General features: G+C 37.2%; 2 protein-coding genes across 2 annotated transcripts in view; one reads left to right on the top strand and one right to left on the bottom strand.

Moving 5' to 3' along the window:
* TRPC5 (transient receptor potential cation channel subfamily C member 5) overlaps positions 1–13,663 on the top strand; it is a gene marked incomplete at both ends in the record, with an annotated part of 129,366 nt that overhangs the window by 34,546 nt on the left and 81,157 nt on the right. The gene's annotated exons all lie outside the window — the stretch shown is intronic.
* On the bottom strand, positions 4,036–4,368 carry TRPC5OS (TRPC5 opposite strand; the record flags this gene model as incomplete). Its single annotated transcript, XM_080795147.1, has 1 exon — positions 4,036–4,368. One exon carries the CDS (start codon positions 4,366–4,368, stop codon positions 4,036–4,038), a length of 333 nt encoding a protein of 110 aa, XP_080651273.1.

The raw sequence follows: 13,663 nt of genomic DNA, 5'->3' as shown, positions 1-13,663 counted from the left end.
AAAAGGTGATTCCAAACTATAACTTTTACATGCAGTTAAGTAAGAAAGTCTTAATCTCTTAGAAAACAGGTATAAAACTACTAGAAAATCTTTACATGACACATAGACTCTTGGGATTTATCACATGGACATTTTTCAGATATTTCTAAAAAGTCCTGATTTCCTATACTGTCCCATTGTCAGATATACCATACCAAAGTCTTTGAAAACTTTATCACTGTATTTCATCCTTATTACCATTGAAGGTAGGCAGAAAAATTATTTTAACTCATTTTACAAACAAGAAAGGACTATATTTCAGAGCTTTGTTCAGGATCATATGACAAAGCCACAAGTAGAAGTTTCAACTCCTGGTACAATGCTGTCTCTGAGTGTACTGTATCTTCTGCCACGTGGGATTCTTTTATGCTCATTTGGGACCTCCAAATTCACCACCAGGTAATTTAAATGAACACAAGTTCTTTGATTTATGAATGAAAGTTTATTAGTTAAAATATGTTAAAGCACATAACAATAAAACAGTGTGGATCAGTAACAAAGATGATATTCAATTCTAATTTAATGACTGGCATTATCATCACATAAGGATACAATTACATAGTTGCAACCTCTCATGCAAGTTAGCCCAAACACACAAGGATGAAAACTAATGCCTCCCAGTTCATTGCCATCTCCAACCTCTCCCTTGCTTTTCACATTCTCAAGCTTGACTCAGAATGATGAGCCTGTCTCCCTCTCTATCCCTCCATGCCATACAAGAATTGGCTTTGGTGTCAGTCTCAAGAAGATTCAGAAAAGGGCTAGTTTAAATAAAGGACCAGCCATTCTCTCCACTCTCCTGGAGGAGAAATCCAGGATTCCAATCAGAGGTATTCAGAGGTGGACTGCCAAATTAAGTAATATATCTCCTAATTGAGATTTTAAGTGCATGACCCATGTTTATCGATTGCCAATCAGCTATTTCTATCAGTATCAATGACTTAGGGGTGGCTGATTTGCATATGATAAAAACAGGGCTTTGTTCATAAACCTGCTTAGGAACTAACTCTATACCATGGCTTTCCACCCTAAATAGCTGCATGACTATTCTATGCAACTTACTGCTTTTCTTCTCTCTCTTAAAAATACTTCCTTATAAGCTCTTATTCTTAACTATGTTGTTATTGCCTACACTTAACTTCTTATCACTCTTTCCTGAAAATACTAACTAGCTCTTATTCCTAAGTACTTTATTATTGCCTACACTTACTTCTTATCACTATCAACTCTAATCATACTTAATACAACAACCTACTGTTTGGAGTGGGTTTACATCTTAACAGTTCTTAAACACATGTAATCACACAATCAAAGCAAACATCACAATATATTTTATCTAATTCTGAGGTGCCACTGTAGTACAATCTTTCCACATGACTCATCTAGCCAGAAGGCTAGCCAGCTTCACATATTACGAGTTTGCAGCATCTTCCAGCTTTGATATATAAGGACCACGTTGAGTATTACTTGCTTTATAGGCTGGTTCAAGCTTTATCTTGTTTCAAAGTCTGGAGTAGTCCCACAGATTTCTCTTGACGTATTTTGATGGCCACCTTTAGTTAGTATGCTTGCTTGCATTCTCTAATAGTAACAGTTTTAATGAGCTCACACTAATCCATTGTGGAATTGTTATAAAGTCTATATTCCATAGTTCTACATAGGGGAATAGCTACCATTGATATCAATCATATTTGAGGAGCACCAGAACTGTCCATTTACAGTGAAATTACTTGCTGAATAGAATTTGTAGCAGATTGATGGTCTGTCCTTGGATGTTTCCTGATCTTGCCCAAGTACTCCTGCTCTGGGTTTTATTCTGACACAAAATTAAAGTCAATTTCCTAAAGTCCAAATTCCTAGTGGAATATATCTTTCCCAGCTGTTTCCAAACCTTTAATTAAAGCATAGCATCTTTTAACTTTTATCCAATTCCTCTGTGATTCTTCTTGGTTGCTACATGTACAGATTTCCTTGTTTAACTGTGATCACTAGTCCTCCTTATAAAACTGCTCCAAATGGAATGGTGGGATAAACCATTTCTTCTTGCTTTCCCAGTGCTATATTTTAGTTAATTTCACATAGTGCCTTTGCACTGCATCTCTTATTTGCCATTTTGGACATACCACAACAGCTAGAGTCCCCTACCCTAGGAAAGTAAGGCTCAATTTGTCCAATTAGTACAGCAGTGAAGTCCCTTAATCTACTATCTGGTCTGGCTTGTAATTACCCACAGTAATTTCCTGGTGATGGAACTTTTATTTCTCCTCTTTGTGTCTTTGGGCACTGGTCTAAGGGTCCTGGATCCTCATCTACTCCATGTAGCAGTCTATTGTGGAATAGTATCATAACATGTTTGAGTATCTCCCTTAAGTTCCTCTCATTTTCAAAAAGATATGTGGTAGTTTTTTTTTTATATACAGCAGTCTTTTTCTTTAATTTGTTACATATACTCAACCTGAAATTCAGTGGCAAAACTAACTAATGTTTCTCTTGGTACTGCTTATCCACATTGGATCTCTAACTTCCCCCACATTTACCTTTAAAAGCAGCTAATTATCCCTGTATGTAGACCTCACTTAGGATTAGATGCAGCATCTGTCATGTTGGTTAGTTCTGAACTATCTGTATTCAGTGTATTTTTAATCTTTTTGCTAATAATATGCCTTAGGACTCTATACAAATTGGGTATAGTCTGGTTTTCACCAGGGTGGATTAACTTCTACTTATCATTTCTTCACAATATGAATGCACCAATCTATCCTAACTACTACTATGCCTTACCTAGTTGTTGCCCATGTTGTAAAATGCAAAGGTCATTCTCTAGGAAGGAGGACCGTCGTGTCCATGGGCTTGTCTAAAGGGTAGCTATTTTTCCAAATGGAAGCAAGATTACTATCTGGCATAGAATTAGTATGAGCAGTGAACTTCCCACACATTTATTGGGTCTCCTTCTATTTTAATATGGGTAGAGGAGTCCTCCAACTATTGCATTTTAGCCTTCTGGTATTTGTAGAATTATTAGGGCTAAATACCAATCCATATTTTATTCAAATTTATTATTGCTGCCATTTGTCAGTAGTTAAGATTTTTATGTCAAGGTGGCAGCAGGTTCACTATAATAAGCCTATCAGCTATTCTTTATAAATCTAGCTATACCCAAGAAGATATACTTTATCCACCTCTATTTGTGGACTGTCATGTCTGAGCCTATGCCATAAAGGGTTCGACTGCATTGGTGAACAGTCCTCCTGGGGCTTTGTTTAGACCTGCTAGTACTAGTACCACTCTCATTGTTATTTGATATAATTTGTCCTTTCCATTTATGGAACAATATTGAAGACTAGTTGTAGTGTGGGTCATCATTTGAGGGAATAGTCCTGCATTGGAACTTCTTCACCTCAGCTTTCTCAAAGGTTTCCCTGGCAAAAGTTATCCAAAAAACAGCTGTATTATCTGATAGATGGTGCTTTTTCAAAATTGCTTCCCCTAACATCCTTTGGTTGACAAATCCTCTCCCTAAAGGCCTAGTGAGGAGTTCTGTCTTTTCAAGCAAAAGTGTCCCAATGCTGTCCTGTCAACATGATGTATTCATTATAATACCATCTTGGGGAATATTCCCCTTTTGGTTTCCACTTGCAGAACAATGACATTGGGTTCCAACACATGATAGAGTCCATGAGGTCTTAACTCCGTTGTTAGGTGAAGAGTTTCTTTTTTTGGTATCATTTGCTTCTGTTATTAGAAAACCCAACAGAAGAACAAGAACAGGTAGAGAAAGAGCCATATGGCTAAAGTCGCAGCTTTTAAAAAAAAATATAAAGAAGAAAAGAGACCAGCTTCTACTGGAAGTAAATCTAGTATTACTTGTTCTATAAGGTGTTAGTAAGGAAAATGTACAGAACTAGGAGAAAACATTGTTAACACTCAGAAAAATCAGAATCTATTTAAAACAGAAAAACGATCAGTTCTCACACGCTGCTGGGGGCAAATTTGGTCTTAACCACTTCTTAGGTCATCATTTATACTGGAGAGTACATCTTCATATAAGTCTTCTATGTCTACCATCGCTTGATCTATGTCAAGGACTAGGTCTTCGTCTTCTCTTGGTATAAGTATTGACTCTAAGTCTGAGAAATCAGCAAGGTCTGGGAGCGAAGCTTCCTCAGGAGAAGATGCATCCACTTCTATCTCTTCTGCTCTATCATTCTGCTCTACACAAGGAACTTGTTCCTGTGAAATCAGCTGTAAAAGCTCTTCAGCTATTCTTATTAACTGGGCTACACAATCAACAAGCCCAGCAACCAGCACGGGGACTGATGTGGACTCCATGCCTCAGTGATCTCCTGAGTAGATAAATATTACTGAAAGCTGTAGCAAATGGGCTCTAGGTGATAATGGATCCTGTGGTGCTGGTAATGGTTCTATGGTTGGTTTGGTTGAGAAATGAGGCTGTTAATATGATCAAGTACAGAATAAGACCAGTAGTCCTATAGCACTTTTTGATAAAGTTGGTGAACCTCCCAGAAAACTTACATATGGCGCTCTTGTTTTTGTTGGCAGTAAACTGCAATTATAATGACCACCAGAGAGATTGCCACCGCCAAAAGAAAACAGCAAAGCAGATCTAATAATAGAAAAGAGAAATATAAAGATTAGTATTCTTGAGTCTTTATCCATCCTACAGGTTCTGGCTATAGGATAAGGTTGAAAGAGTATCCCTAGCTATTGATCCTCCTTTTTGATGGCTTTATGAGGATCTACTACTCGTGCTCTCTTTCCTTCATACTTCTCATCGTGATCTCTTCTTATAAGATTTGAGAACAAAGTGAGCATAGATTTTTTTGCCCATCTTTCTTGAACATCTCTATTGAAGAAGTTACACTCATTCAGAGTCTCTCAATTAATTCTGTCTTTTTTAGCACCTTTACTGCATTGCCATTTATATCTGGTGTTGTTAAATTCTTTCTGTGTTTTTAGTCTTCAATTCTTAAGGTTTCCGATTGGCCCTGCAGCCTGGGGAATTTGTGAAATGAAAGTTCCATAGTCTATGTCTTTTGCCAAATTTTGGACAACATCTGTTGTAAAATTAGTTCCTTGGTCATTTCCCATTACTGCCAATACTGCATATCTAGCAACCGGTTCCTTCAATTTTGTCTAAAGGCATGAACATACTATTCTCATCTGCATGCCTGGTATGCTCTGCAAACCCTCTTCTTGAGGAAATTTATACTTCTATAAGGCAAGGAAATTTGTACTTCTATAAGGTAATATTCCTTGTTTAAATATCTAAAGTTTGGCCCAGTATCATCTACTTCACACACTGGTCTGGTTTAACATGCCCCACTCTTCTTAAAAATGAGTTTGTTGGGACGCCTGGGTGGCTCAGTCAGTTAAGCATCTGCCTTTGGCTCAGGTCGTGATCCCAGGGTCCTGGGACTGAGTCCTGCATTGGGGGGGGGGGACAGTCCTTGCTCAGCGGGGAGCCTGCCTCGCCCTCTCCCTGCTGCTCCCCTGCTCGTGTGCTCTCACTCTCTGACAAATAAATAAAATCTTTTAAAAAAAGAAAAAAATGAGTTTGTTAGTAATTTTACATGTCTCATATTGCTTACTCACTTGTTTGTTTGCTTCATACATTTTTCCCCCTACTCTTCCCCCTCTGCTTACCTAGGATATTCATGTCCAAATGCCATGAGGCTTCATGGGCCCATTCTGTGACCTTAAATTGAACTGACAAGGGAGATGAGTTGGGACTTGGGAGGCCCCAGGACTACAGAGTCCACATTAGTTTTAGGGGTCAGATTGTCTCCTCTTTTACTCTAAACAGATTATTGTGTCTTCCTGTTCTGATGTGTCGTACATGTCCTATATGAATTGCTGAAATTCTTTCATCAATTTCTTTTCTTATCTCCCTTCATCAGATTATTTTTCTTGCAATAGTCCAGTCTGTAATGTTCCATTTATTATGGCATACATCTTCAGTCCATGGCTGATCAGTTTAGCTATATATGCCTTTGACCAATTGTTTCCTTAGGTACATATACACATTGAATTTCTAGCCACCAGTCCTACAAATGGGGCTGGTTTTATTTCTCTAGCCTCAGTTGAGCTTTTCCTAGTGGAAAGTATTAGGAAGCAGCCATCCACCTCACTCCTTTAGGATATTGCCAAATTTATCCATGCCCTATTTCCAGCAGTTCTGACCAGAGTGGGGCCCAGCAAACCAAAGGCACTATCTCTGACTAACTGTACTCCTTAGACATTTATTGGAGTACAGAACCATTGTCCAGATGATCTGTGATTTTCACATGGAACTTGCTGGTCTCCACGGGACCTGCTTTGACCCACTCAGTTATATACTATCTTCACTTAACATAAGTTCTTTTAGAACCACAATTTTTTTTTTTTTGGTCCAAAATCCTGACAGCAGACGTGAAGTTTGCCCCAAGAAGAGTCACAACCATGATGACCAGAAGGCATGATTATGATTGTAGGTAACTTTTCATCTGAAATGTAGGAGAATGGGCAGTGGAGGTTATTTTATTAGCTTAAAAAAATCTCTGCATTTTGACTAGAGGAAAAAGCAGTCTGGTGGAAAGAAATAATGGAAAGAAATTATGAGAGGAATTTGGTATTAATGTAGAGTGTAGATCAGAAAGGAAACACAGAAGAAAAGTATGTGTTATATATTAGTAGAGAGTACCATCACATTTTTCAAAGGAAGCAATAGTCTACTATGGCACCCATTGCCCAAGGGCATAAGAGGAATACACTCACACAAAACTGATTTAACTTCTGGCTTCTCCTTCACTCAGGTGTTTTGTTTTGTTTTGTTTTGTGTTCTCAGCATCTCTACCTCCCTCGAGGACTCTGTTATTCCTCTTCTTGCTCAATAGACATCCATTTATTCACCTACGTGTTTCATTCTATTTGACTCTCTCTGTATCTCCATCTTCCACTATCCCTTCCTGCCATCTTTTCTTCTATCTCTCCCTAAACTGGGAAAAATTTCAAAAATAAATTATATTCCACTTATTGAATTGATACTGTATTGAAAAAGTTTTACATTATACAATCTAAATGTACAAAGCAGAGAGGTGGAACATTTCATAGTTTGCTGTTTTATAAAGATAAGTGTAATTACTTTTTACTTATGCAAACCTTGATTTATTTCTTCAATCACTTGGTCACCTTTGAGGGAAAAAAATATCCCGTCTTAGCCTTAACCCTGTTGACCATTGTGTTAACTAATCCAAAATTCCTAGCTTCAAAGCATCTTGGAACCTAGGACCTAGGGTGTTGAGGAAGACAAGAAGGGTGTTAAGAAACTGCTAAGTACTGCAGTACTAAGAAAGAGTAAGACTATAGCATCAGCTTATTCCAGTTGTGATAATTTTTTAAAGCAAGTAACTTCTGACACCTTAGTTTGCCTAAAAGGGGTATGCTGGATAGTTTGTGCCTACCCCCAACTTATGTTAAGGGCCATTTTTTAAAAAAATATCGCTTAAGTCTTTTTGTTTCTATTTTTATTTCTTTTTTATCAGTATATAGCATTAAATTAGTTTCAGGCATATGACATAATAATTTGATATTTGCATATGTTACAAAGTGATCATCACAATAAATCTAGTTGCCCTCCATCACAATACAGCTAACCGCCTTCACCCTTTTTGCTCACAACACAATCCTCTTCTGCTCTGATAACCACCAACCTGTTCTCTGTATCTATGAGTTTTGTTTTGTTTTCTTTATTCATTTGGTTTGTTGTTTAGGTCTCACATATAAGCGAAATCATATAGTATTTGTCTTTCTCTGCCCAACTTATTTCACTTAGCATAATACCCTCTCTAGATTCATCCATGTTGTTGCAAATGGCAAGATATCTCTTTTTAGGGCTGAGTAATATTCTGCTGTGTATATAAACCACATCTTCTTTTCCATTCACCCACTGATAGACACAAATTGCTTCCATACCTTAGCTATTATATAATGAACATGGGGTATGTGTATCTTTTCAAATTAGTGTTTTTGTTTTCTTCAGATAAATATTCAGATGTAGAATCACTATATTATATGGTAGATCCATATTTTATTTTTTGAGGAAGCTCCATACTGTTTTCCATAGTGGCTACACCAATTTATATTTCCACCCACAGTGTTTAAGGATTCATTAAGGGCCCTTCTATTAGCTGTTCCCTCTGCCTGGGATCCCTTTTCCCAGGGGAAAAAATGGCTTCTTGTCATTCTGGTCTCAGTTTAAATATCATCTCCGATTTCTCACCCTCCTAAACCTAAAACAGCTCCCCTAACCATGCTTTCTTGTTATGCATGCAGTGCATTTTTGCATTATGATACCTATAGGCTAGAGGAAGTTGGACAACTTTCAGCTTTTTCGTTCAGAAAATATTATCAGGTTGCAGCTGTGAATAGGCATAGCATGGAGTACAAAGTTAAGCCAATTCATCAAAACCATGGTAAATAAAATGAGCAGCAGTCCACAAACCGAGAGAAAATATTCACAAAACATATATCTGAAAAAGAACTTGTAACCAGAATATACAAAGAACCTCTACTGGGAGGTGGGCAGTGGGTGAAGTGGGTGAATGGAGTCAAAATGTACAAACTTTCTATTATAAAGTAAATTAAGTTACGGGGATGTAACATACAGCATGGTGACTATAGTGAATAATATTGTACTGCATATTTGAAAGTTACTAAGAGAGTAAATCTCAAAAATTATCATAGCAAGAAAAATTTTTTCTAACAATGTATGTTGATGGATGTTAATGACATTTATTGTTGTGATCATTTTGCAATATATACAAAGATCAAATCATTCTGTCATATACCTGAAACTAATATACTGTTATACGTGAATGACACTTCAATTAAAAAATAGTGCCCCTACAACTCAGTAATAAAAAGACAAACCAATTAAAAATAGGCAGAAGATCTGGACAGACATTTCACAAAGAAAGAAAAATATATAGTTAATAAGCACATGAAAACATATTCAACATCATTAGTCATCAAAGAATTACAAATTAATATCACAATAAGATACCACAACATACTAACTAAACTAGTTAAAATTAAAGACTGACAATACCAGATGTTGACAAAGCTGTGGAGAAACCAGAATTCTCACACATTGCTGGTGGGATATAAAACGGTACAACTCTTTGAAAATGTCTGGCAGTTTCTTACAAAACTAAGCAAGCACCCACCTCGATTACCAGCAATTTCACTCTGAGGTATTTAACCAAGAGAAATGAAATTCACATAAAGACTTTTAGAAGAATGGTTATAGCACCTTTATGCGTAACAGGAAAAAAAAAAAAAAAACAGAAAGAGCCCAGTTCAATCAAAAGGAGAATAGATAAAGAAAATGTGGTATATTCATACAATGTAATACTAATCAGCAAGAAAAAGAAAGCCACTACTGATAGGGACCACAGCATGAATGAATATCAAAAACATTGTACTTAATGAAAGAACCCAGACATGAGAGAATACATACTGTAGGATTCCATTCATCTGCAATTCTAGAAAATGCAAAATGACCTATGATGGAAAATAAATCAGAAAAGTGGTTGCATCTAGGGGAGAACTGATTGGGAAAAGACATAAGAGAACTTTCTTTTATAATATATATGATACATATATATTATATATATAATATATATAATATGTATATATTATATATATGATATGTTTCTTATATAATATATGATATATAAGAATATAATGATTATATTTTAGATAGAGTTTTGGGTTACAAAGGAATATGAATACACATTTGTCAAAACTCATTAAATAGTACTCATAAGATGTGTACATCTCATTGCATGTAAATTTTACTCCTTCTAAAACTGTAACCAAGCATAATTCTCAGTCTCAAGAACCATATATGAGATGAGATGACATGCTCATAAATAAATATTCTAATAAACCCTCACATTTGTAGAAGACCTATTATGTCTCTGGGAAATCCACTTGTCTTACATTAGGACGTTTATTCCTCACAGTAACCCTATGAAGTTATAGATGGAAGAATTGAGAATCAGAGAAATTAACAAACTTGCCCACAGTCACGTGGTCAAGTAAAGTAAAGATGCAGAACCAAAGTCAGCCCAAGTCTGACTCCTAAAGTCCTATGCCAGAAGGCACCAATTCAGGTGCCTACATAGAGCAAAATTTGCCTTGTTAAGACCAAGGCCAACATCTCATTCTGAGCAGGGATAGAACTGAGAATGTTAGTCCCATTTGCCTTCCCTGGAAACTGGCTGAATTCCAAGTTGACTATGAGCCCTAACGCGGAGGGATGGAGACAACCTGATCAGTGCCCTCAGGGATCCTCATCATCTGTGAAAGAAATGCTGTGGCCATTTTAACTGCCCTTCCACTGACCTACTGAGTTGGCCCAAACGCTCAAACTACTCACCTGTTATAGAGCTGAGATGGATAAGAAAGTCAAGGCTCCAACCCGTGAATATTTTCTGGACTTTCGCTTTCAAGCGGGAATGTGAACGCTCCTGTCACAAACTAAAAAACAAAAAGAAGGATAAACTGCAAAATCAATATGTAAAGATACTCCTGATCTGTGGAACAAGATGAACTAAAATTTCTGACAGCACAGAGCCTTTCCTAAGTGAGCTGGTCATCCTGAGCTTTTTTCATGAAACATTTGCTCATTCTGGGCACAAGCTGAAGATGAAGTTTGGCGCCAAAGCAGAAGGTCACTACTGTGGAAAAGGAGAAATCTCTGTAACATTTGAGGCTAGTGTAATGGATTGGAAATTTGAGAACCCTGAAATTCAGGATTAGTTTTCTTCACCTGAAGTCAGCTGAGTTCAAGGCTCCTTACTGAGCATGGAAAAACTGGGTGAAATTTTCCACAGTCTTATGGTATTCCAAGACAAATTCTCTTTAGAGGGAAGGGAGCTGCCACAAACACACTACCAGTCCCTCCTTCAAAATGGTACCTAGATTTTGAAGCTGGGAGGCTGTGGGGTTGCTAATGAGTTAATAAACTCAAAACTATCCCCAAAGGGCACTTTGGACAAAGTGATTCTAAAACATACAAGGGTATTCAAAGGGCTTAGTATAGCCAAAACATCTTGAAAAACAAAACTGGGAGACATATACTGCCAGATATGAAGGCTAGCTATGTAATTTAGAGCTATGTAATTTTGACAGCGTGGTACAGGCACAAGGACAAACAAATCAAGAGAACCATGACTTGATTTCATATCACATACCAAAATTAATAATAATAATAATAATAATTGTAAATGGGTCCTAATATGAATGATAAAACAATAAATCTCCAAGAGCAAACCATAGGCAAATATCTTCTTGACCTTCTTATTTGACACAAAAAATATTAACTATGAAAGAAGATTGATAAACTGGACTTCATAAAAATAAATGATTTCCGTTTATTAAAAGACCCCTTAATAGGGTGAAAAGGCCAACCACAGACTAGAAAAAATATTCACAGTATGTATGTGTATATCTAACAAAGGACTTGTATCCAGTATATACATAATTTATAGTCTTTCAAATCAATAAGAAAAAGAGAATTCAATTTTTAAAAAAGCAAAAAAAAAGTTTACAAGAATTAAATGGCACTTCACAATTGAGAACATCCAGATGGCCTACAAGCATATGAGTAGGTTTCATTACTGCACATCAGAAAAATGCAAATTAAAACCACCATAAGACAAACAAAACCCCACCAAAGAATAGCTAAAATGGAAAAAAAAAACTGACAGTACCAAGCATGGAGAAGAACATGGAGAAACTGGAACTCTCATACACTGTTGGTGAAAGTGTTAACTGGTATAAGTACTTTAGAACACTGACAGGGATGCCTGGGTGGCTCAGTTGGTTAAGTATCTGCCTTAGGCTCAGGTCATGATCTCGGGGTCCTGGAATGGAATCCTGCAGCAGGCTCGTTGCTCAGCAGGGCGCCTGCTTCTCTTTCTGCCTGCTGCTCCCTCTGCATGTACACACACTCTCTCTAAATCTCTCTCTGATGAATACATATCTTTTTAAAAAGGAAACCTTCTGACAGTATCTACTAAAACCAAACACACCTCTATCCCATGACCCTGCCATTCTATTCCTAAGTATCCAAAAGAAAAATGTACAAATGTCCCCCCCAAAAAAAAATGTACAAGAATATTAAAAGAAACCAAATGCATAAAAGTACATATTGTATAATTCCATTTACATGAAATTTTAAAACAAGTAAACAAGTCTATGGAATGGAAATGAATGAAGTGGTTACCTTTGGGTGGGGGTTATTGACTGGCAAGGGATATGAAAAAGCTTTCTGGGGTGCTAGAAAGCTTCTACACCATAATATGATTACATATGTGTTAAAAAAAAATTCAGTTGTACCCTTAAAATTTGTGTGCTTCACTATATGTGTGTTATATCTCAAAAAAATTGTTTCACTTTTAACTTTGGGTCTCTTTCCTGTAAAACCAGTAAGGACAGCAAGACAGTGATGAGAGTCTTGCCAGTATTTAGCAAACCGGTCATCACAGCCAATGACAATGGAATGACATCTGAAGGCGCAGAGCAGAGTCCATTTGGCTCATGTGCTAAGTAAAGCAAGAGAGCCTTATAGCTAGATGTAGTTATACCCTGACACAAGATGAGATGATTCACATCTTACAAGTAGCTCAGAAACACAGCTGGCACAGAGAGCAAGCTGGCCATCTGATAACTAGGGTCTTTAACCCCATAGGTTTTTATTAATCTCACTCTTAGGACATTTTTGTCAGCACAACTAATCAAGAGTCATCGTTTTTCTTTTAGATGATAGTCCTACCCCACTATTTTGTGATGCTTATAACTAGCAAACTGGCAATAAGTGTCTAACAGTAGGATGGAAAAAGGAGCAAAGGAATCCAAATCCTCTGGGTCTATGTTTATAGTCGATAAGCTTCTCTGCATCAGGCAAGGTAAATGAGTTCATATCCAAGGGGAACAGAGGCACTTATGTGGGAGAGATTAAAATGCACCTTTGGTGAGTATAGGTGCCAGGTTCCTATCTACAAACAGTAAATTTTTTCATAATGCTCTCTTCTCCAGTGCTGCAGTACCATTTGGATACATGCTTTCAATACAGATTAAAAAAAAAAAAACACCCAGACATTACTTTTCATTGCTGTCCCCAACCCTGAGGAAAACATCAAGAGGTCCTTGTTCCCAAAGGGCAAATCTTATCATTTTTAAAAAGATTTGATTTATTTATTTGACAGAGAGAGCAGGAGCTGGGGAAGGAACAGAGGAAGAGGGACAAGCAGGCTCCATGCTCAGTGCATAGCTTGACACAGGGCTCGATCTCATGATCCTAAGACCATGACCTGAGCCGAAATCTAGAGTCAGACGCTCCACTGACTGAGCCACCCAGGCGCCCTGACATATAATTTTGACATAGCTGGTGCTCTCTGGGGGGTTACAATGAGCACAACAGTGTTTACCCTTTAAACTCTTTTTTTAAAGTGACAAACCTTTGCCTTAAAAAAAAAAAGCTGTGTGCAATAAGGCATTTGCCTGTTATAGGATCTGACATTTAAAATCCCCATGAACCATCTTTAATTTATCAAGA

The sequence above is a fragment of the Martes martes genome (genome assembly GCF_963455335.1).
Source record: "Martes martes genome assembly, chromosome: X".
In the NCBI taxonomy this organism is placed as follows: Eukaryota; Metazoa; Chordata; class Mammalia; order Carnivora; family Mustelidae; genus Martes; species Martes martes.
The sequence above is the reverse complement of the archived record's forward strand: the minus strand, read 5'-3'. Positions and strand labels throughout refer to the sequence as shown.